This window comes from Apodemus sylvaticus, chromosome 8 (genome assembly GCF_947179515.1).
Source record: "Apodemus sylvaticus chromosome 8, mApoSyl1.1, whole genome shotgun sequence".
Lineage (NCBI taxonomy): Eukaryota > Metazoa > Chordata > Mammalia > Rodentia > Muridae > Apodemus > Apodemus sylvaticus.
Window position 1 is genome coordinate 85,111,545 of NC_067479.1, and position 25,518 is coordinate 85,137,062.

At 40.2% G+C, this 25,518-nt stretch overlaps 1 protein-coding gene across 2 annotated transcripts in view; it reads left to right on the top strand.

Moving 5' to 3' along the window:
* The window catches only part of Adk (adenosine kinase), a 400,912-nt gene that overhangs the window by 46,073 nt on the left and 329,321 nt on the right, over nucleotides 1-25,518 (top strand). For both annotated transcript variants that reach the window (XM_052189863.1, XM_052189864.1), the window contains exon 3: nucleotides 10,453-10,506. In XM_052189863.1, the coding sequence (XP_052045823.1) occupies nucleotides 10,453-10,506 (54 nt within the window). The remainder of the gene's footprint in view (nucleotides 1-10,452; nucleotides 10,507-25,518) is intronic.

Genomic DNA, 25,518 nt, shown 5'->3' on the forward strand with positions numbered 1-25,518 from the left:
AGTATTGGGACTTCCGACACCTATAACATCACATAGGCAACAGTGCGACCTATATGTCTGTTGCTAAGGCAACAGCGACCATGTACCCAGAGTCCATTGGGCTCACCTTTACCTGTGACCACGTCACCATCCATATGTATGGGAGTAGTCCCCCCTCTCTTTCCCTCTTTCTTTCCACTGCTACCTTTGTCCCCTCCCTTCTCTCTTTTTTTTTTTTTTTTTTTTTTTTTTTTTTTTTTTTTTTGGTGGGTTTTGTTTGTTTGTTTTTTTCGAGACAGGGCTTCTCTGTGCAGCCCTGGCTATCCTGGAATTCACTTAGAAGACAGGGTCAAGTACTCAGAAGACACTCTGTAGACCAGGCTGGCCTCGAACTCAGAAATCCGCTTGCCTCTGCCCCCCAAGTGCTGGGATTAATGGTGTGCACCACCACTGCCTGGCTGTCCCCTCCCTCCTCAATAAACCCCACGTGAAACTGTTTGGCCTGGTGTCGTCTCTCTGCCACTGCTGCAGCCGTTTGCCCACCCTGCCACCGCTGGTCATAACACAGGATATTTACTATGCAGCCCCAAGGGGGTTGAGATCTACAGGTTGAGAACTACTGATTCTGAAGCTTTAAAACGTTTTTTTTTTTTTAAATGTATTATTTATTTTATGTATGTGACTACACTTCAGATATACAAGAAGAGGGCATCAGATCACATTACAGATGGTTCTGAGCCCACCATGTGGTTGCTGGGAATTGAGCTTAGGACCTCTGGAAGAACAGTCAGTACTCCTAACCACTGAGCCATCCCTCCAGCCCCTTTAAAAAGTTTTTATAGCTAAAAAACAAAACCAGGGTCAGTGAGATGGCTCCTCAGCTCAATACCTTTGTCACCAAGCTTAACATCGTGAGTTCGGTCCCTGGACTCTACATGATAAAAGGAGAAAACTCACTTTTCCAAGTTGTCTTCTGATCTCCCTGTTTCTGTCTGTCTTTGTCTCTTTCTCGATTTCTCTCTGTGTCTACCTGTTTCTGTCTCTGTCTGTCTCAAGCTTGTCCTTGATGAAGGCAGTTTCTCAGTAGAGGGTTCCTCTTCCCAGATGACTCTAACTTGGTATCAAATTGACAAAAACTAACCAACACATTGCTCTATTCCTTTTCATCCACACATTAGTAGAATGTAGGTTAGAAAAATACATGTAGAATTCTACATTAGTAGAATGTAGGTTAGAAGTATTTGCTTCAAAACTTGTTCATTTTCATTTTAAATTACAGTATTCTATGGATCAACTTTTAAAAAGAAAAACTTAATAATTTTCTTCTTGATTACATTTTCAAATTTTCAGGTGTCAAAATTTTGTGTTATGTCTGTGTAGACAGCTGAGGTTCACAGTGGGAGTCCTCCCGATAGCTCTCCACTGACTGTGCTCAGTCTCACTGACTCGGGCACTGCCATTTGTGGTAGCTGTGTCGGCCATCAAGTCCCTAGATCCAGCCTCTGCCCACCTCCCTATGCTGGTCCTCCAGATGTGCACCTCTGTGCTTGGCTCTTATGTCCATGCTGGGGGTCTGATTTTAGGGTCTGATTTTAGATTCTCGAAGCAAGTGCCTCCCCACTGAGCCATCTTACCAGCTCCTAACACCTTAGCTCTTGAGCTGCAAAGTTGCCGGTCTGCCTAGACATGCCGTGTTTTCAGAATACAATAAGCCTGGTTGTAGTTTAAAAGTGTAATTAAAAAATAAATGGAATATTTACCTGCTTGCATTAGTTTTTTGAACTATCCTCCTTGTTTGTTATTATAAAGGTAGTTTTCCTCTGAAGTAGGAACAGAATAAGGATCTTTAACCAAAAATAAGAACAGAATTAAGTTAGTCAGCTCTGATACATTCAATTTGGCAGAATATCAGAGCTGAAGATTAATAGGTTTGTTTGTGACTTAAAACAAAACAACAAAAAACCAGGCTCCTGGAAAGATCTCTGTGCCACACTGAAGAGACAGCATGCTCCTGTGGGGAACCGTGGAATGTGTGTACACCTTCAGATGAGCATGGGTCTCATGGAGGGTGAAGGAGAGGATGTATTAGTGGATGGGGGAGGGAAGGATTATATAAGGTATATATAGTAGATAAAAGCCACAGAAGAGGAAGGAGGGAACTAGTGAATTGGCGATTGGGAAAAAGCAACATAATTAATTAGAAGTGAAAATGCCTTGTTTTAGTTAGAGTAGTTGAAGAATTGTATATTTCCTCACAGATGATTTACATCTTTTGACTCGGAAGCCAGTAGGTAGAGAAAGCAAGCATGAAATACGGTGTTCAGTGTTTATTTAAAGTTGATTGTAAACTTCACTGCAAAATCAATATCAAGTGAAATTTTTAGTTGTAAAAATGCCAATCTAAGGTCTCACACACTAGACAAATGCTTTACCATAGGTTCCATCTCCAGTCAGGCAGTGGAGGCACACGCCTTTAATTCCAGCACTAGGGAGGCAGAGGCAGGTGGATATCTGTGAGTTGGAGGAGGGAAATACATAGCTACGTCCTAGTTCCAGGACAGCCAGGGCTACACAAAGAAGCCCTGTTTTGGAAAACCAAAAAAGAAAGAAAGAAAGGAAAGAAAGAATGAATTAGAAAGAAAAAGAAGAAAAGGAAGGAAGAAAGTAAAGAAAAGGAAAAAGAAATGGCAAGACAAGACCCTTCTCTTTTTTGTCTTGTCTTGTCTTTTCTGGTTTGATAAGTTTTGGTATGTATTCTTGGCTGGCCTAAAAGTTGGTTGGCCTTGAGCTTTTGAGAATATAACTTCTGTACAGTTTGGGTTTTTACTGTAACTTTGTCACTCTCCTTGGCTTAGTTAATTATTTTCTCTCATAAGGCAGTGTCTTATCTCTGGAATAAGGCAGAACTGGAAAATGCTCTATAGCCCAGGCTCATCTCAAACTGTTGCCATCTTCTATGTCAGCCCCTGAGTGCTGCGGTTACAAACACACCACTGTGCTTGTTTGCTCAGGGCTTTGGATCAATCGGAGGTATTTGTTCCTGTTGTCAACCAAGCCACACCCCAGATGGCAGCTTAGATGCGATTTCAAAACTGTGTGCTTTTCCTCATGGGTATACACTTTCTGTGGGATTTACTTGAGTGGTACTGCTTGGGGTTACAAAGGACAACTCTGAAATCCTAAAAGATCAAAGATTTTTTTTTTTTTTTTTTTTTTTTTTTTTTTGGTGACATGGCCTCTCTGAGGCTGGCCTCAGACTCAGAGAGACCTATTTGCCGGCCTTTGCCTCCCAAATGCATGTGACACCATGTCCAGTGATCAAAGCCTTCAGTCTAAAATTCCTGAAAGCTAAAAATTCCCCAGAGGACAGTCCTAAGAGATTTATATCTCAGAGTTTTGAGAGATGAAATCTCCAAAGTGTGATTTTCACCACAAGCTTGGTCTGGGGGTCTGACAAGCTGTGTGAGCAGCGGAAGTGTTTTTTTCAGGTTTTTTTCAGTTTTTTTTTTTTTTTTTTTTTGTGAACTACTTGAATCCAGATATGTGGAACAAACAGAAATCTATCCAGAGAAACGTCATTTAATATGTATGTATACAGAGATAGTGTGTGGATCAGAGTGGACTGGATAGGGAAGATCTGTCTGTCATTGTGGCCCATCACCCCAGATCAGCCTGAGCTTACAGATGACAAAGAAAGACCACTGGTCTCTTGGATCTATGAAGCAGATTTCTTATATATCAGTAGAACATCTTTATCTCCATAGCCACAGCAATCTATTCCTGCAGTAAATTCTCTTTCATATATCTATATATGAATATGCATATACACCCTGTTGATTCAATATTTCTGGAAATCCATTACTTGTACACATTAGGTTTTCGGAGAGCCAAATATAATTCCTTCTTACTGTGTTACTTAATATAATGGGAGATACTTACTGTTATCTTGTGAATTGTTTTCTTGCGAAAAGCTGTGATAATGTAATTATCACTTATAATTACAGTCCCTCCCTGAGGCTGAGTGAATCCTTAAAGCATAGTGACAAGTTGTTGTCAAGGCAGAAGGACCATGAGTTCAAGGTTAGCCTGGGCTGTAGTATGCCAGGTCTTCTCTCAAAAGCAGAAAAAAGTCTGTGATAAGTCATGAAAGTTATGAATCTGCTTAATGTGGTAGGAGGAGAAGGCTTGTTATTACTTGAAAAATAAAGTCTCAACTGTAATGGCAAGCCGATAGCTACCCTTTCAAGTATATGAGGTACTTATAAAATTTGGAGAGCATAGTCATCCCACAAATACAAGTGCTGAGATTTAAAGATCACAAAAGTGAAAATGTGAAAAATACAAGAAGGTATGGTGGGATATGCTTATAATTTCAGTAGATCAGGAATACTAAAAGTCATAATTTAATGTCAGCCTCGTCTACATTAAGAACAAACCTGCCAAACAAACAACCCCCCTCCCAAATAAAACCCAATAAATCTCTTCTTATAAATTACTTATTTGTGTCCTACATTTGTGCCTTAACTCATAGTATGGTGCAAACATCCTTCATAAAATAAGAATTGAACAAGGCTGGAGAGATGGCTCAGAGGTTAGGAGCACTGACTGCTTTTCCCAAGGTCCTGAGTTCAATTCCCAGCAACCACATGGTGGCTCACAACCATCTGTAATGAGATCTGATGCCCTATTAGAGATCGGAATGTTAGAGATGATAGCCGAATTTTTGCACTAGTGAGTGTTGAATCTAGAACCCTCACATGGTAGGCAAGTGCTCTACTGCTGAGACAATACACAATTCAAGGCCCCATTGTCTACAAAGCAAGTTCCAGGACAGACAAGGCTGAGATACCCTGTCTCAAAAAAATAAATAAATAAATAAATAAATAAAAAATAAAAAAAAGAAAGGGATTTTATCTATTACTTATTGTGTGTGATACTCTGGTTGCTTGTGTGCATGTAATAGAGTGCACATGGAGATCAGAGGACAACTGCTCTGTTTCTACCTGTAAGTCTTTGGGATTGAACTCAGGTCATCTGGCTTGTTGGAAAGTGACCTGACCACAGAGCCATGTGCTGCCTTCTCCTCGTAGACTCTTATATTCCTTCTGCTTCTGTCAGAAAAACTAGATGTTTCACTTTGTCTAGTAATTGTCAACTTCAAAATTGGTCTCTGCTGTTTGTTTTTCTTAAATGTGGACATTCTTGCTCCAGGTGGATCTGAAAATTGTAGCTAGTATTTGCATGTTTATGTATTCATGACTGTCTGAAAAAGTCAGGGCACTTGGTAAATTTTCATTTGAAGATTTAGTGTACTTAGTGGAAGTTTGAAATGGACTCCAGTATGGGAAAAGAATCCTTTTTCAATAAAACACTTCAGTTGGTCATTTCCCTCCCCGCTGGACAGCTCATCTTTCCAGTTTACTCCGCCTCCTAATGAGCTGCTTCCCTTCCTTGGCATTTTCTTCTGATTTAGCTTTCCAAGTGGCAGGTGGTGTTTTAGTCCCCGTGCTGTCCACCCACTCTCTCAGGAAGCGCCTGTCCGCTGCGTGCACAGCGCACGGGTGGATCTCAGACATGGTTTGCGGGTGGTCTGGGACTTACTCACTTTGGTCCGTTATCCCAAGATGGAGATCAGGCTGAGCAGGACCAAACAGGCCCTGACTCAGCGTGGCCACAGAGAACTGGTGCCCACTAGTTTAAACTGTTCCACATCATTCTTCTTAAATTCAGTGTGCATTCATCTTCATAGCATTTCCAGCCCTGGGATAAAGTTACAAAAGACCTTTAGAAATTTATAATTTGTTATTGGCAGTTTTTGTGAATTCAGCTCCGGAAGTGTCAAGTCACAGCATCCACTTTATATCTAAGCATGTGCAGGTGTGTAAAACCACTGGACGTCCTCAGTAACGGAGGAGATAGATGTCTTTTTTGTACATCTGCACTTGTAAGACATAAAATCTCTCCAGATCTCAGTTCTTTGGGTTGTTGTATATGAAGTGATAACATGTAAAGATCATGTTGTGGTTGAGACTAGGTCTCATTAAATCATCTAGGCTGGCCTCAATTAGTGATCCTCCTGCCTCAGCTTTCTGAGTGCTGAGATTACAAGTATGTGCCACCATGCCTAGCTCATGAATTTTGTGTGTGTGTGTGTGTGTGTGTGTGTCTGTCTGTCTGTCTGTCTGTCTGTCTGTCTGTGAGGAGTAGGGATGGGAATAGATGGAGAAGGAGAAGGCTGTGTATCAGGAGTTGATTCTTTCCCTTTTCCACGTGGGCTCCCAGCCTTGAATTCAGGCTTGGTGACTTTACCTGCTGAGCCGTCTTGTGTCCACCCTCCTATCCCATGGAGATTTTTATATACGCCATCAGTCTTAGATTGTCTTTCATAGTACTTCAGATTATTAAAGTTAAAATAAGCCCAGTTTATACAATTACTAACCTTACTGATAGGTGCTTTTGACCTATTTACTTAAGAATGTGGTTTATCACTCACTGTGGTAAGTTTACTGTCATTGTGGGTATTCTTGAGATGCATTTGCTGCAGAGACACCCATGCTCTTATTGGTATTTTATTTATAAATTGGTCTGTGAAGTGGTTTGTCATGGTTTTGTTTCTCAAATTCACCTTCAAAAATTTAAATGAATGTCTTCTAAAAAAACAAGACTCACCAAAAGTAATTATAGAAGGAGTCTAAGTAAGGAGAAATACTGAGGTTCTTAGCAGGACATGGAAATGAAATCCCAGGAGCTACATGAACAAGCTTTATGACAAGAGCTTGTCATTTATATCAGACGCAGTAGAAACGTAGTGAAGTAAGCCTTATCAGAGTTCATTATATTTGATAGTAGAATGCCACTGGTGACCCCAGCTAGGTAAATCCCAGTGGAGTGGTAGGAAGAGAAGCCAGAACAAACCATTGTTAGAAGAGAAATGGGAAGCGTAGCCAAGAGCCCAGCAGTGACACATTCTGGAATTTCCTGTCATGATGTGAAGAAGAGGTGAGATCCTGAAGAATATAGCTCTGTTTTATATATCCAGGCTTAAATCTGGTTGCACCCTGTTCTTTCAGGTTCTCTAATTTTATTTCATATCTACTTTGCTGATGAGAAGCTAAAACACTGTTTCACAAATCCTGTAACTTTTGGCTGAAGTGAATCACATCTTAACTGTGTGATTCACTCTTACTCTGTTTCTTTATAAACAACATTCAGGAGAACTTCGGATGGCGGAGAAGAATCTTAAAAAATGCTCAACTTCATTAGTCATTAGGGAAATGCAAATCAAAACAACCCTGAGATTTCACCTTACACCAGTCAGAATGGCTAAGATTAAAAATTCAGGCTATTTTGATCTTGTGTGTAATAGTTATTTACCTAACTACAACTAGGTAAAGTTGACATTTATGATGGACTCATCAGTGAGTCACATAGCTCACAAATACAGATGCATAGGCCCCCGTGTATTGCTACATGTATGTAAATAAATAAACATGTACACAGGCATAGGGAGAGAAAGGGTTTGGCGTGAGCCAATCAGAGATCTAACTTCTCTCCTCTGGGTAGTTATTTACATCATTCTGCTTGACAGATACATACTTGCCTTCTTGTTTAGTGAAGGGCCTGGCCCCATGCAGGTGTTAGGGAGTGGACTGGCCTGTGCAGTGTGAGAGCTTGTGGGGGCTGAGGGCGTTCTGCTTGCAGTTCACGTGACTTGAGTTCAATTATGTGAGCAGTACATCATGGCTATGTAATGCCACCTCAGTAAACCTCTGCCTGCTGAAACTCTGAAGATTCCTCATGCCACATGGTTGCATACGGATAGTGAGAGAGTAACACAGCCCAGCTCCTTGAGGGGACAGCGAAAGCCTTAGGTTTGGAACCCCTCAGACACTGACTAGTTTTCTTGTGTTTTATTTTGGTCCATATCCTTTTATGTCAGAATTTGAATATAGTAGTTTACAGTGAATCTCTTGAGAGCCTGTAGTTAATTCTTTAATCTAAATGTGGTTTTAAGAACCTTCCAAGTTTAGAGTTGGTATCAGAATTAAGGGTGTGTGTGTATGTTTTGTGTTTTATGTAAACTACAGACAGAATACATTATCAGACAGTCTTTAGGAAGCAGCATGAAGCATCAAGTTATAGAAGAAAGATAAAATTAAGAAAAACCATGCAAGATGAGGAAGGAGAAAGTTTTCAGATCTGCTGGAAACATTACCTGGTTTGGAACAGGTAGGAGCCTGTCCAGAGAAAGGAACAGAGCAGAGAGACTGCTGTAGAGCTTGGGAAACCCCTGCCCAGAGCACAGAACCGTGGTGTTTCCCACTCGCTGGTGAGAATCGGTGTGACATAGCAGTTTGATCAAAATCAGATGACTTCCTGTCTGCTGCTGGTCCAATGTGGGTCTTTTCTTCTTGTCCCCTTTGGTTCCTTCCAAGTTCTTACTTTGACAGTTTAGAAAAGTGTTGTTCACGAGCAAAGAGCCAAGAGGCCAGATGTGAAGGACATGGCAGCAGAGGAACAGATAAAAACTCCCTTTTCCCAGTCGCATGAGGGAGAAACAGTATTTCCTCTCATGCCACTGCCAATGTTATAGATCATACAACTTAACCTTTCTTTTAGCTTGCTGAATTGTGAGGCCTAGAAGACAAGAAACTTTCTCTCTTAGCCGGGCACAGAAGGAAAGAGGGAATGGCTAAATACCTTTAGATAATGTGTCGTGTGCTCTGTGAATGATCCACATAGCTACTTCAAACTTTTAGATGTTTATATTCCATAAGCATGAATGCTTTCATACACATTAATATTTATGATTTTTGTAACTGAATAAAACTAATGAATCACTTTTTTATGAATCCTAATTACCAAGGTGAATCTATATAACAATGTTTACAAAAATGCCCGAGCTCCTTTTTCTTTCTTAAAACTTGGTATTCCTTTTGCTTTTAAATCATGTTGTACTTTTATCCTTGTGAAATTCATTCTGTATATTAACATATTTCATGAATATTGATCACCCTATGTTTCTGCAGTAAAAATATATATGTAAATTTAATTCTAAAGCTTCTCCTAGTCCTTAGATTATGTTCCACACATCGTAAAGCACACCAATGCATTAAAGTGTGAATAATTAAATAAAATAAGTAGGATGATCAGAAATCCATCTTTTAAATGAGTTGGTGAAACTATTTCTAAAGCTTCTGTCCAATTGGTTTACTCTTCTGTGGATAAATAATACACATTGCCTCAGTGAGGTAGGATTCTGGTTTGCTGCGTGTATATGTGGTACTGGGGGTTGAGCCCAGGATTTTGCCACATTTTTCCTCAAAATTACAAAAGACAGCATCTTACTAACTCTGCACACTTAGCCCTGCTTCTGCCCCATTATTGCTAAGATTACAAGTTTCGCGAGACTTTACTTTTTCCCCAGTACAGTTGTGTTAGCTGAGCAGCGGGTCCCAATGGCTTGTTGGGTTGTACCAGAATTTTCTGCAGTTCCAGTTACCACTATCATCAAAAGTTAGCGTCATGGCAGCGGATCATTTGATTAATCTCTTTGGTATTATTGAAAGCAAAACTTGGAAACCACCAGGCTAGCTGATTCGTGGAAACCACTAGGCTAGCTGATTCGTCATCGGAGCCATGGGCTTCTAGGAGGAGGTGTACTTTGAGAAGCTACTTAAGGCCCTTGCCTTCCACCTCCCCAACCTCCAGTGCTGGGCATCCAACCAGGGTTTCATGCAAGTTAGGTGGGATCACTTTATTAATATGGGTCATGAGGGAATTGAGTGAGATGTCCCTACCTGAATGTGGGTGGAAGCGTCCCATGATCTGAGGACCCGCCCCACATAAAAAGGAAAAAAAAAAAAAAAGGAGGGGGTTGGCTGAGCATGCGCAGTTGTCACTTTCTGCTTCCTGTCTGTGGATGCCATGTGACCAGCAGCCTCACACCTCTGTGCCATGCTATCCTCAACTTGATGAACTTCCTCACATCGTGAGCCAAAACAAACCCTCCTAAAGTTGTTCTGCCCAGGTATCTTTGCCACAGCAACGAGGAAAGTAACACACGCAGAAAAGGTCTTATTAAGTAACGATATTACACTCATCATTGGTCTTTTTCTCAAAGGCATCGTGTTTACCTGAGTATATCACAAAGTGTTGGGGAACAGGCGACACTGATCATTTCAGCATGACTGTATCAAACGGTTTTTCTTGATAAATTTTTATAAGCATCCATGAATAAACATTTATTCTGGAATACTCACTTGAAGGATGTTGTCTGGTTTCCGCCCTTCCTGGCAAAGCTGGCGGTGTTTTGTCAATTAAGTCAGGGATGTGTAACTGTTGTTGTGCTCATTTGAAAGAACTCAGCAGGCTGTACACTTGAATTTGATTGGAGTACCTATAATCAGATGTCTGATTAAGGCAAGTGTGTGTCTTTGTTTATCTGACCAGTGCCTTGTTTATGTGTTGTAGGTATTCTCTGAAACCAAATGACCAGATCTTGGCTGAAGACAAGCACAAGGAATTGTAAGTTCATTAGACCTCACTTGTACATATTTTACTCTATGAAGCAGATGTTGTTCAAGCACTTGAAGTAAAAATTATATATATATTATTTTTATACATATTATATATATTATTTATATATAATTAATAGATATGTAACACTATGGCTGTAATCATAGTGGGATTAGGATAATTTGCACTATAGAGTTTGTGCTATATTAAATGAACCCCAGAGGTAATTGTCTGTGATACCCATTGAAACCTGTCCCATAGTATTTGATTTTCCAGATTACATGTATGTTGAAACACATCTTTTTTTGTTTGTTTGTTTGTTTATTTCTCTGGAAAAAAACCAAGAGATTCATGATTAATTTTGTAGTTTTATTCAGGTGCCTTTTCTAGTACTTGCTAAAGATGAAGAAACATGACTTCCTGTCTTCTACAGCTTTATACAACAGCAAATACCTAGCTATTACATAGCACAAAGTCAAATACTTAAAACAGAAAGCTTAAAATGGGAATGCTTTTGAATTTTTTAATGTACTTCTTTTAGAGTTCTATTTTTTTTTTTACTTTTGCGAAAAACTTACGGGATGCTGGGACATCTTCTTTGACATTTTTCTCTTGGAAGGTAGTAATTAAGAGATTGTCATCTGACAAGGACTGTCAGTGTTTTAGTTACAAATGATAGGCTTGAGAAGTTTGAAACTTGTAAGTATTTTAGGATTATCTAAAGAGGGAAACTTTAAAATTTTTATATGCTTTCTTTTTTTTAAATGGTTCACTTTTCCCTCATTTTTCAGTAAGGAAAATGGTAGTAATGTTGAATATTATATAAACAGCCAACATCAATGCTGTAAAAGGAAGAATTGGAGGACTTTATTTCTAATTATATCTGTAGGTTTCACCATGTACTTTGCATATTAATTAGGTTTCTATCGCCTTTATAAGTATACTGATTTTCCAAAGTTCCTTGAAAAGTTTCTTAGCATACTAGATACACTAATTTTTATTAGTGTACATATTTTATTTAATTATGTAGAGAAAAGTTCCATCTTCGTAGTTCAGGTTGGCAAAGTATAACTATGTGCCCAGGCTCGCTTAGAGCTCAAAGTAATCCTTTGCTTACAAGCGCTGGGATTATGGGTTATAGAAGAGAGCCACACCCTGGAGCCATTTTATTTTCATATCTAACTCAGATCTGTCTTGATTTACTTAAGTTAGTCTTTATTTGCACATGCAAGCACATTCGAACTATGTCCTCTGTGCTATGTAACAGTTTAATCATTTGCTATTTTAGTTTGTTTGAATGTTTATTTAAAAGCCTGTTAGCTGTCCAAGACACAGTTCACCTCCTTGTTTAGGACTTGACTAATGATTTTTTTCTTTGCAATTTATTATGGAAAAATGTTTCTAACAATTAATCTTACCTGACACATAAAAATATAATTATGGAAAAATTAGACATGCTATTCATTCACCCACATGCTCACCATCTGGATTTTATCATTTATATTTTATTGTACTTACCACTTTCAGGTTTTGTCTCCAATCCATTCATTAATTTATTTGTTTATTTTTGGATTCATTTCAAAGTTGCAGATGTCAGAATGCTTCCCCCTGAATTACTAGGGTCTATTAGTTAAGAGGATTTTGTTGTTGTTTTAATTTGCTTGTGCTATAATTTTGAGTAAGTGAAATCATGTGTGATTTACTTTTTAAAATAAGGTTTCTTTTATTTCTTCCTCCTTCTTCCTTCTCTCCCTCCTTCCTCTTCCTCTTCCTCCTTCTCTTCTTCTTCTCTCCTATCCCCTGATTTTGGCATAGACTTTCACTTTGTAGCGCTGGCTGGTTTGGGACTTCCTTTGCATACCACACTGGCCTTGAACCCACAGAGACCTGCTTCTGCCTCTGGAGCACTGGCTTGATAGCTGTGCGCTACCGTGCTTGGCGATCCAGTTTGGTTTGTTGTGGATCATTATTGGTGCATATATCATTTTTTTTATTGCTGATTAGTATGGCATTTTATTTGGTTGCTTTGGTGTTTTGTTTTTGAGGTAGGGTTTCTTTGTGTAACAGCCTTGGCTGACTAGGAACTGGCTTTGTAGACCAGGGTGGCCCCACCCTGACCGAGATCCGCTTGCCTCTACCAAATTCTGGGATCAAAGCTATGCATCACCATGCCCAGTCTTAGTCTGGCATTTTTATCTGAATAACTTATCTGTACTGTATTGGCAGTTAGGTGACTTTACTTTGACTTTTTTTTTTTGTCATGTAGTTTTTTTTGTTTTGATCTCTACACTAATGAAAACTCCGAACTGAGTTTGAATAGAATCTTAAATTAAAAATTCATCAACAGCTCTTCATGAAATGTTTACAAATAATGTCATTTGTCTCTTTGACATTTAAATAGCTAAAATTCTCACAGAGAAAGTAAAAATGCCATTCTCTGTGATTTGATTGGTATACATTGTATGCATGTATTGAGTTGTTAAATCTTACTATGCCCAATAAATATGAACAAATATTTTATACCTACTAAAAAGAACAACCCAAATCTCTTTGTGCTCAAGACCAAGGTTTTCAAATATAGGAAATATAGATATAAAACAACATTTTTGACTGAGAAGACAGCTCAGTGAGTACAGAGCTGGCCTCGCAAGCCTGAGCCCCGGACCGTGAATCTGGAACATGGGGATCACAAGGTCAGCGTGCGCCTGTCCCTGGAGCCTTGGCAACGAGATGGAAAATACAGAGATAGCAAAGTTCCCCGAGGCCTGTGGGACAGCAAGCTTGCTGTTTGCAGTGGTGCACCGCAAAAGAGATACCCTGCTCAAAACAAGATGGACAGCACCTGAGCTTGACCTCTAAACTCCACATATTTGCTGTGGTATACATGCACTTGCACTTAGTCACGTGTAAAGTACATACATACACACATACATTTATACATATACTAAAAAACAAAACAAAAATCCCTAAAATGTAATTATCTAATTAATAAGGCATGTATTAGTCTCATAAAACACTATTATTGATTCTTATATTCAAAACAACCTTGGCACATCATGATATTATTAAAAAAGAAATCTGTGGATATTATCACATTAGCCAACTTACCTATAATTTCCCTGATTCAATGCATACAAGAGCTCCTAGTACACTGATGGTTGGTATTGCTTTATGTGGAATAATTATGTTTTTATTAAAAATAGTCAATAGTTTCTAAAAATCTGTTAAAATAGTCATAGTTTCTGAAATCTGATGAGTCAGATTCCATTTCCCCAGCCACTCCCTGGAAAACCCACTCGCCACACAGGGAAACATTTGGTCAGCAGTGACATTTGTTTCTCTAAGCAGGATTTTGCTTGTTTCTATACACTGAGTCCTCTGCTCTAGGGGATGATTTTAAGTTGGGCAAGTGGAACAATTACAGTTGTGATGTGATTAATCCAAAACTGTGGAGCTCCTGCTTGGCTCTGTGAATAATCTTGTAATGAAACTGGTTATTAGTTTTCTGTGGATTTGTTTTTACCCCATTGCAATCATAGTTTTATAAATGGAATAGCTTAAAATAAGAAAAATGCCACATTGATTCAGTAAGTGTTATTTTTCCTGCTTGTGGAGTTACTGTGTTTGAACGTAACACATCTGTGAAAAAGTGGCCTGAGAGCCAACTTAGAGGGTTTATTTTGGCTCAGAGACCCAGAGACTTCCATCAGTCTGGCGTGGCTGGCTTCATCACTGGGGGACTGTGGCAAGACAGTGTGGTGGCAGGGTGCTGTTCTGGGAAACCAACAAGTGCAGACAGACAGATTTAGAGGGACAGAGATGAGAGAGGGGGAAGGAGAGAGATGAGAGAGGCAGTTATGAGATAATTCCTTTTAAGAGCACACCACCTCCAGGGAGGCCTCCTACCTTCCCACTTTGTGGCACCTCTCAATAACACACTTAAATTCTTAGTCTATTAGCAAGGTACTCTGCAGAATAAAATAGCACTCTCATGATTCCTTCATTATCCAAAAGTCTCCCTTTTGAACATTGCATTAAGGGCAAAGACTTTAACTAATGCCAGGGGTTGGGGACTTGCATTTTATATCCAAGCTATATCATCATACTAGGCATTGCTCAAAGATTCTGTATAGTTTTGTATCTCATATCTCAATAAAGTTATCAAAAAAGTTTGTTTTCTTATTTATGGACATAACTGTAATGGTAAAAGATAGAACCATTTTTATACACATAGTCACTTGTAAACATACATTTTTCATTGCTTGGAATATGAATAGTGTATTGAAATATGATCAGGAAGATTCATGTAAGAAAAGTTAATAGTTGCTAAGTTAATAGTAGTAGTTATCCATACTACTTTATAGAGATAGCCTAAACTGGATAGTTGATGTTCCTCCCACTTTGGTATACTCTACAAAACCGGGGAAGAAAAAAATAAGTTTCCCTTCAAGGGACTTAAGTTTATTTGCTTGACTTTGAAAGTCAGATACTAAGGCAAAGCCCAATAACCTATTTTGTCATGCATAGGGCAAGAGTCACAGGAATAAAGTGGCCTGTTACAGGTGACTACCCATTCGTCACAGTGCTGGACCAGAGATTGGTCTTCTGGTTCCCACTTAAACTCCCCTACCCCCTTTTTCTTTTGGTTCCACCAAAACGCTCATTAAGCATACAGTAATTTTACTGTATTTATTTATTTTTAAATGTTTATAAGTGTTTTGTGTTTATAAGTGTTTTGCTAGCATGTGCACCACCGTGTGCAGTCTCGGAGGAGGCTAGATGTTGGGCACCATGGACCTGCAGTTACAGACAGATGGTTATGAGCTGCCATGTGGGAACAGGGAAGAAGATCCCAGTCCTCTGCAAGAGCATCGAGTGTTCTTATCCGCTGAGTCCTCTCTCCATGCTGAGTGTTGTATGTGATATGATACAATATTGAGCCCGTTTTGTAGTTTTCATTTCCTTGAGCATTTTACCCAGAGCCCTCATCACTGTCGTCCTTGTTTGTCTTCCATCTTCTTTGATTCTATGCATGCAGCTTCCACTGGGAAGTTTAAGCTAAGGTACAAGTCTCCTTCTTGTAGGAAACATTTATACATTGTGCTTGTTGATATATTTGTTTCCAGTGGAGAGAGCCAATCCTGGCCTCGGGGATACAGGCACGTACCCTTAGCACGTACCCTTAACCCTGAACTACATCCCAGCCGGCCCCAGAATCATTATTTTAAAACTGTTTTCCTACGTAGTCGTTATCTTTACAAGGTAACTTTACTGTATTGCTTTTTGAGTTAGTCTTTGAAAAGCTCCCAGAGTAGCAGCTCCAGTAAGTATTTGATCTGTGGTAGATTCCTTTGGTCCTTTCTTTCTCATTTCATCAGATGCCTTCCCTTACAAACCCAAACTAACATCCGGTGAGATCATTTCAGTCTCAACCACATCTAGTGAATGACACGTTCAAACTTTTAATGTTAGTTTAATGGTTGAATCTAAGAAGCTATACCTAAAGGGATTACCAAATACATGAAGATGGGGTAAGAATAGTAAATCATTAATGAAAGCCAAAGTGATATTTTAAGAGATAGCCAGCTGTTATCAGTATTTAGGGATCCCGAGGCAGGAGGATTGTATGTCCCAGGTCCTCCTAGGTTTCATATTAAACGAAGAAAGGTGTTAGGAACATTACCATGCACACAAGCCTTCAAGTATAGTTTTATGCATTTGTGTATATTTGAATTTTTTGTGTGCATAGTTTCTTCTTAGATTTGCTAAAATCCCTTTTAAAAAAGATATACTTGATTTTTTTATGTGTATGAATTTTCCCCCATTTAAATATGTATACGGCATTTATATATGTATATGGCACGCATGCAATACCTGAAGAGGCCAGTAGAGGGTGTCAGATTTCCCCCTGGATCTGGAGTTATAGAAGGTTGTGAGCAATCTGGTTACTGGGAACTGAACCCATGTCTTCTTGCAAGAGCAGCCAGTGCTCCTAACTGTGGAGCCATCCCTCCACCCCAACTCCTAACAGATAAAGTGTAATTATTATCATTTTATAAAGAAGACACTAAGTGCAGAAGGCCAAACAATTAACTCAAGTTCTCAACTGTCAAGCCCAGGTGTGTGTGTGTGTGTGTGTGTGTGTGTGTGTGTGTGATCAGGACCTTACTGAAAACTCAGAGGAGGAAGGTTCAATGACTTACAGCACACTGGCGCCTTTACTGGTTAGGTCAGCAGCTAGGCATGCCTATACACTTCTTTCAAAGATCTGACTGATTTACTCCGGCTGCTTAGTCCTTACCGCTATACCTTGGACCTTTATCTTCCTTAGTTTCCAAAATTTGAAGAGGCTGACGCAGGAGGAGTCTTAGTTTATGATCATTCTGATAGCACGATCTCCTCAAAAAGCAAAGCAAAAGTTAACTTCCACCAACAAGCCAACCAACTTACATAATTTTTTCCCCGACAATAGAAGGGGTTTAAGCATTGTGGTTGGGTCCTGATAGATCAGAGTTACATTTTATGGCAGAATTGATCCATACATAAACAGTATGTTTGATTATGTCCTCTATACAGAATGCAGTAAATGCATGCAGTCTTCTATTTTATCCCAAGTAGAAGGAACATGTGTTAGTACCAGTAGCATAAAATTATTCTTTTATTTAAAAAAAAAAAGGTACTTATTTCATATGTGTTGGTGTTTTGCCTACATATATGTCTGTATGCTTCATATATGCCTGGTGCTTGTAGAGGCCAGAAGAGGGCATCAGACCCCTGGAAACTGATGTTACTGATGGCTGTGAACTGGGTGCTGGGAACTGAACCCAGGTCTGTTGGAAGAGCAGCCTGTGCTCTTAGCTGCTGAACCATTTCTGCAGCCCCATACAATTAACTTTGTATGAGAAATTTTCAGTTACTGTAACTTTGAATTTTCTTCAAGTAGCATACTTTTTTTCTAGGATAAGAAACCAAATGCATCTCCCTTTCCTCAGGGAATATTTTAGCCATCACCATTATCATCAATAGCATTATCACTGAACTGATGATCGTACAGTCTTTTTTTTTTTTTTACACAAAAATTATCATTAATCAAAAAATTACAAACTAAGCTTCTGATAAAATTCAAAATATGTATGTGGTAGAAATTTTACCCCGACACTCCCATGAGATCAGTGGGTGTAACTTGCTCCATATTAAAATGTGAGATACTCCTTTTCCAGCTCCCTTTGAGTATACTGCGGCTTGGATGTCTTATTTTTGAGACCAAAGCTAGGTTATATGGACTTGTTCTCCAAAAAGTGAAGAGATCATGTCTTCTAAAGGGACATCTTTTTGAGTAATTGAGAAACAAAACTGAACAAAACCACTACTAGTAAGCATAGTTAGTGAATTTGTAGTCTGTGTCTTCTTGGAAATGGAGTGTTACCGCACGCATACTGTCTGTTGTTTTGAGTCGGTTGGGCACTGAGATGGACCGTCAGGATACTCTGGGCTCATATCATAGACTGGAAACCCACAACTTGCAGCAGACTGTGACTGAAGTTTGCTTTATCATCACTTCATTCTTGACTGCTGGCTCCCTCTGTGGAAGTCCATTAAGACTGCAGCATGAGTTTCTAGTAATGTAACAAAGCAAGCAAGATTTTATGAAGAGATGAGGACCTTCTTTTGAAGTTTTAGTTTATACCCAATCACTTCTGTGTGACATTTTGACCATAGGACTCAAGTTCTTTATTTTTTAAAAAATGTTTGCATGTGTGTAAACATTCTTCACAGTGAAGTTCCCCCAATACAGCATGTAATAATGTATGATTTTTTGTTTTGTTTTTTCCAGACAGGATTTCTCTGTGTAGCCCTGTCTGTCCTGGAACTTAGTCTGTAGATCAGGCTGGCCTCGAAGTCAGAAATCCACCTGCCTCTGCCTCCCAAGTGCTGGGATTAAAGGCGTGCTCTAGCATTGCCCGGCAATAATGTATGAATTTGTATTGTTCTTGAAATTGCTTTTGTTAGAAATTCTTTTAGTAAGAAACTTAAAATATTGCCTAAGTGAATGACACGCATTCTGCACTTGGGTCTACCTAAGTGTGCTCCCTTAGACTTTCTTAGCAGAGTGCAAAGGATTGATTTTTCCCCAGCATTTGAATCCAGTCTGTTTGTAATGCTAATTTTAACAAGTATTTCATGTTGGTAATCAAGTTTACACTGTTGCTGTAACTGCTCTTTTGGTTTCAGCTTTTAAAAGGCAGTTTTCAGTTTCTCAAATTAGGTTTTGGGTTTTTTTTTTTGTCTGTTTGTTTGTTTTTTTTTGTTTGTTTGTTTTGTTTTTTTAAAGTATGTTGCTCTGGGCTTTGAATATAGCTCAGTGATAGAGTGCTTGTTGTGTGTGTGTGTGTATGTGTGTAGTGGGTGAGAGAATTAACCTTTTAGATACTGATTTTCTCAAAAATCATGAGATTTGCTCCCGTCCTGTCAGAGAGCTTACTGCATTAAAGGGGATTTAACATGGAGATCCACAGCTAGACAGGAACAGAGAGGGAGAGACTTAGCAAGGCTCAGTGATCGATACATGGGACGTCTTTACCAAACCCCTCCCCTCAAGGATCAGGGCTCTGCTGAAGAGGAGGCAGAAAGGCAGTAAGAATGTACACAGCAGCACCGATGCACATACGCACTGAAGAGACCATGCACAGCATGCACAGGGCCTGCACAAGTTCGAGCCAGCCGGGGGCCTGGCACTGGGAGGGCAGTGGACAGGGGCTCACACCTCTAACCAAGAAGCTATTCACGTTTGATACAAAAGTGAAAGCAGATCTCCATTGGCGTGTCACTGGGTATATCATCCGCATTACACGGCAGGCCCTATGCCCAGGAGTAGTTGGCCAACACAAAATAAACTATATAGTTTTTTTTGTTTTGTTTTGTTTTGTTTTTTTGGATTTGGTTTTTTCGAGACAGGGTTTCTCTGTACAGCCCTGGCTGTCCTGGAACTCGCTCTGTAGACCAGGCTGGCCTGGAACTCAGAAATCTGCCTGCCTCTGCCTCCCAGAGTGCTGGGATTACAGGCATGCGCCACCACCACCCAGCTCTATGTAGTATTTTTGTAGACCTTTGTTTCATTTTGTTTTATTTTGGCACTTTTTTTTTGTCCTATTCTTTTGCTTTTGTGTTTTACTTTTTGTTTTTGTTTTTGTGTTGGGAGGTTGATGAGGGGAGGATCTGGGAGAAATTGGGGGAGGGGAAACCATCCTGAAAATATATTGTGAAAAAATATTTTTCAGTTTTACAAAGTCCTGAGCTATATAGTACTCTTATGAAGCTTTTGCTTGTAAGTACCTTACAGTCTTAGGTGTCGATGTTTTTGTGTTTATCATCCCTGGTATTGTGTTATAATCTGGGAACCCTTAATGGCGACGAATAGCTAGTGCAATTCTAGGGGTAAGTTATTGTTGAGAATTTGTTGACAATAAGAAAGTGTTTCTTTTAAAAAAATTATTCAGACTTTCAGATATGATTGGCCTCTGAATCTCATGTTCTTTCTAAGTCAGTTGCTTGCAGAGAAAACGAAGGGGCTAGGGCCTTGTCTCAGTGGGTAGAGTGCTTGTGTGGCGTGGTTGAGGTCCTATGCCCATTCCCAGAACCTTATAACCCAGGACACGACGACTCGGAATTGCAGATGTGTCACCGCACCCACTTGACATCCACTTGGGCTGTAGACGTGTACACGTGTCCTCAAGCTCCAACAGCACGTGCTTTATCCCCAGCCTTCTCCCTAGCCTTGATTTATTTAACAGTATAAAAACTATTAATTAAGTAATGCATCAGACACCGTTTAATGCCTAATTTAAACCTTCCCATTTTCAGTATTATGATGAAAATATTCCTCACATTTCTGCCTATTTTCAGATAAAAACAGTGTTAAGTACCATACTTTTAATTTTACTAACGACTCTCCTGAGGCATCATAATCATAATTAAGGAGGACTTTTCTGCCTTGGTGCCAGGGATCCCATCCAGTGCCTCACGCATGCTAGGCAAGTCCCTTCCCGCCCCTACCTATCTCTGTGCTTGCTGCCTTTGCCGTTTTACTTAGCATTAGTCATTGCTCAATATGTATACTGTGAAAACATTTGGGCCTTGAGTTTGCCCTTTTGGTGAAGGAACGTTGTTCTTTCTTTTCTGATCACGAACATACACTTTGAATACAGGTTGGGAAAGCGCTTGCGAGCTAGACTACCCTGTGGTTTAGCATCAAGTTCCTTTCTGGGGCGACCACTTTGAAGTGGTGGTTCCTCCTTCCATGAGAGCCCCCCAGGCATGGGTTCTCAAGGGCGCTGTGAGTCATTCCTGCCTTGAGAGCAGTTGCGAATCACTCCTGCTTTCATCATCTTTGCTTGTACTCTTATCTTTAGGTTATGTGTCAGTTGTCTAACTAGTTCTCATATTCGTTATTGATAGTTGGCCTTGTAGAGTGACTTTGTGATTCCGATGCCTGTAGGGTTTGTAAATTCTGTTTTCAGGTGTTAAGGTTCTTAAGCTGGGTGGTAGTGGTGTACCCCATTCATCCCAGCCCTCAGGAAGCAGAGGCAGGAGGATCTGTGAGTTCAAGGCCAGCTTGATCTACAGATGAGTTCTAGGACAGCGGAGATCGTGTCTTCAAAACATAATAAAGAGATTCAGACTTGTCTGAAATTTTTATTTTTTGAGATAGGGTCTCACTGTTTATCCCTGGCTGGCCTGGATCCCACAAAGGTCTGCCCATCTCTCAGCCTCCCAGTCTGGGAAAGGCATGCTGCACCCACCCATCCCTGAAGGTTTCTCTGTCTCTCTAATCTGGCTTCTGACCAGATCTTACATTAGAAGAACTAGCTTGTCTTGTAGTTCTGTTTCCTTCTGTCTCTAGTTCAGAAGCCAAGGGTAAAGTTCCTCTTGTCTTTGTACCTTTAGGGCCTGGCAGTTTGCCAAATGCATTTTAGACTCTCAGTATACTTTTATTTTTATGCTTTCTTACTTAGGTTTGGAGATTGGGTCTTAGGGTATGTCCCTGGCAGGACTGGAACTTGGTAAATGGGCCAGATTCTCTTTCGCCTCAGCCACCTTTCCTGAGCTGAGATTAAAGGCGTTCACTAGCATGCCCAGCTCAGTATGCTTTTTAATGAATAAAATATCTTGCCAGAATGTCTCCAACTCCCCTCTACCCATTCTTCCTTTGACGATTCCCTCCTGAGATGTTACGGTAGGACCTAGGGCTGCCTGCCTCCAGTCCCGAGTCTCTGCCATTCTGCCTACTAAGTAACCTTCCGTACACTTTGCCCTTTGCCCTCCTATAAAACATGGATTTGCCCCACAGTTGACTGTAATATTAACATACTTGAAGAGATGCCTGTGGCTCATCATGCCCAGCTCACTAGTGAGGACTGTCTTGAGTTTGATGTCAGCCAAAGACAAACACCACCAAACAAAATTGCTTTAGTGGTTCTGTATTGTACCAGTGTCAAGCATGGTTTGTAAGTTGTTGCTGACAGGGACCTTGCCTTCTCCTTCAGTGATAACCTCTGGAGTCAGCTTTCTTCTGTCCTTCCCCAGTCCCCCCCCCCCCCTTGTTTTTCTTTTAACTGAAAATTTTAGCCACTTCTGTCTGAGCGCTCCTCAATTCAGCCTTAATCAATTTGCTTCTACTGTACAGTAAGCTTTCTGAGAGTCTCTTAGACTAAGTTTCTTAACTCAGTTATGCTGGCTACTTTGCATACTTTTGTGCATTGCATTTTGTTGCTTAAATTCTTAAATGCTTATGGATTATGGAATAAGTATTCCTTGAAATGAAAGAAATTTTAAGAAAATTATGTTCTATCATTTATGGGAAGTTTAGAAAATTTGTTTCTAAAGCTTAAGGCTTATCTAAAGGCATAATATACATACATATTATCTATGTACATGTGTATAGATTGTCTGCATTTATAGGTGGATTTGTCAGACAATTTAATATAATTCTAATGTTTTTATAGTAAAGATTGTAGAAAATAATGATTTTGATGCACAATCTAATCCTGTAAAGCTGGAGTGATTAAGAGCTGGGGTGCTGCTCAGTGGTGTAACACTTGTTGGTAGTGAGGCTGAGGAGAAGAGTAAAGGAGACAACATCTTCAGAGCATTATTTTATTCTTTACATAATCATATACACACATACATACACATGTGTGTGTATGTGCATGCATTTATTTGTAGCTCTGGGGTATATTGATAACAGATTAAGAAACGAAAATAATCTTTCTGTTGGCCCAGTTTGACAAAGCCAAGCTCAAATTGGCGTTCTCTGCTGGTGTCTTCCATCCACTCTGAAGAAGGACTTTGTTCTGTATTTATTGAACAGCACAGAAAACATGAGGTGGGTGGGAAAGAGATGGGGGAGGGATTGACTTTTCACAGAAGCTTTTAAGGGAGCTTCACCAGGGAAGACTTCACTGATCCCCATAGACCAGAACAGCACTTAGAACCACACACTTGTTATCAGCCTACATCTGCATGCGTTATGGGATATTTGTTATTTAAGGTTGTTTTCAACCTTAATGGTCTCAACCTTAAAGGTGGTTGCTTTCAGTAGCCAATTACCATGACATAGTTACATACATACATTATTCTGGGAGTGTGGAAGAGTATGTAACTCAAGATCAAAGATCAAACAATAGGTTGTAAATGTTGTTTGAATGAGAAATCTAAGGCATTGTAAAGTTGTTAACACTGCTTTTCTTAAAAGCAGGCTGAACAGCAGGAAAGCAGGTTAAGTAGTAGTCTCAAATCTTTTTTAAAAATTTAATTACTTAACTAATTAATTAATTAAATTTATTTACAATTCAAGTTTTATCCCCTTACCGGGTTCTCCCCCTCCTGGAAACCCCCTATCCCATCCTCCTCCCCTTGCTTCTATGAGGGTGTTTCTCCACCCACCCACTCACTCCTGTCTCCCTGCCGTCAATTTCCCTACACTGGGGCATCTATCAAACCTCATAGGACCAAGGACCTCTGACAAGGCCGTCCTCTGCTACATATGCAGCTGGAGCCATGTGTACTCCTTGGTTGGTGGCTTAGTCCCTGGGAGCTCTGGGGGGTTCTACTTGGTTGATACTGTTGTTCTTTCAATGGGGTTGCAAACCCTTTCAGCTCCTTCAGTCCTTTCTCTACCTCCTTCATTGGGGACCCCACACTCAGTCCAATTGTTGGCTGTGAGCATCTGACTGTATTTGTAAGGCTTTGGCAGGGTCTCTCAGGAGACAGCTATATCAGGTTCCTTTCAGCAAGCCTTTCTTAGCATCCACAATAGTGTCGGAGTTTGACTGAATCTGGGATGAATCCCCAGGTGCGACAGTCTCTGGATGGTCTTTCCTTCAGTCTCTGTTCTGAGCTTTGTCTTCATATTTGCTCCTGTGAGTATTTTGTTTTCCTTTTTAAGAAGAACTGAAGCACCCACACTTTGGTCTTCCTTCTTCTTGAGCTTCATGTGGTCTGTGAATTTTATTTGTATTCAGAGCTTTTGGGCTAATGTCCACTTATCATTGAGTGCATACCATGTGTGTTCTTTTGTGATTGGGTTATTTCCCTCCATCTATTCTAGTTCCATCCATTTGCTTAAGAATTTCATAAAATCATTGTTTTTAATAGTTGCATAGTACTCCATTGTGTAAATGTACCACATTTTCTGTATCCCATTTCTTTGTTGAAGGGCATCTAGGTTCTTTCCAGCTTCTGGCTATCTTAAGTAATCTCAAGGCATTTTGTTAGCTTAGCTTCAAGTTTGGGATCAAGAGATACTTTCAGAAAAATGTATCACCATACTAGGGAGTACTGTACTTCTGGGCTGTCACAGGATCCAGGGTAGTTGATGCTGTTGGTCTTCTGAGGAGTTCCTATCCCCTTCAGGGCCAAAAATCCTTCCCCCTATTCTTCCATAAGAACTCCCAAGCTCCATCTACTGTTTGGCTGTGGGTGTCTGCCTCTGTCTGAGTCAGCTGCTGTGTGGAGCTTTTCAGAGGACAGCCATGCTAGCCTCCTGTCTGTAAGCATAACAGAGTATCATAAGTAGTGTCAAGGACTGGTCTTTCCCACGAGGTGGGTCTCAAGTTGGGCTGGTTATTGGTTGGCCCTCAGTCTCTGCTCCATCCCCTGTCCTGCATTTCTCGTAAACAGAATACATTTTGGGTTGAAAGTTTTGTGGGTGGGTTGGTGTCCCTGTTGCTCCATTGGTGTTTCTGCTTGGCTACAGGAGGTGGCCTCTTCAGGTTCATCTCCAATGCTGTGAGTCACAGCTAAGGTCACCCCCAATTCTGGAGGTTGCTTCTATTTATCTTTTCCCTTCCTTATCCTTATTCCTGTTTCCCCTTATCCTTCTGTTTTGAAAGCTACTGGATAAGATCATGGTTCTTTATCCCATCCCTGTGTTTGTGATGCATTTCTTTCTCGCTGGTATTCGGTGCTGAGGAAACCACAGCTGGACACTGTTAAACCAGGAAACCTGGGCTAGAGAGCTGCCTTAGTGGTTAAGAGCATTCGCTCCTCTTACAGAGAGCCCAGGTTCAATTTCCAAAACCCGTCTGGTGACTTAAGAATGTCTGTAATTCCCATTCCAGGGGATGCTAAACCCTCTTCTGGCATCAGGCACACATGCTTATATGTAGATAAAGCATACATATAAAATAAAAATAAAATCTTTTTTAAAAAAAACATTAAAAACTGACATTCTTCTGGGGCCATTGCAACAAGAGATAAATAAACTTCATGTAGAGCTGGGCTTAGGTGAACATATAACAAAGATAAACTGGGGCTTCTAGCTGCAGAACTGGCTTCGGAGATGGAGATCACGAAGAGCCAGCATCAGGGTAGGAGAGAGGCGATGACACCAGATTGATCTGATGGCTTCTTATGGAAGGTAGCCTCCCATGGTGTCTGAGAGTGAGGAAACGTGTCTGTCAATGAGGGTAGAGTTCTTCTCTCTGCTGGACTTTTGAGAACACGGCCTAAGGGCTAGTACAG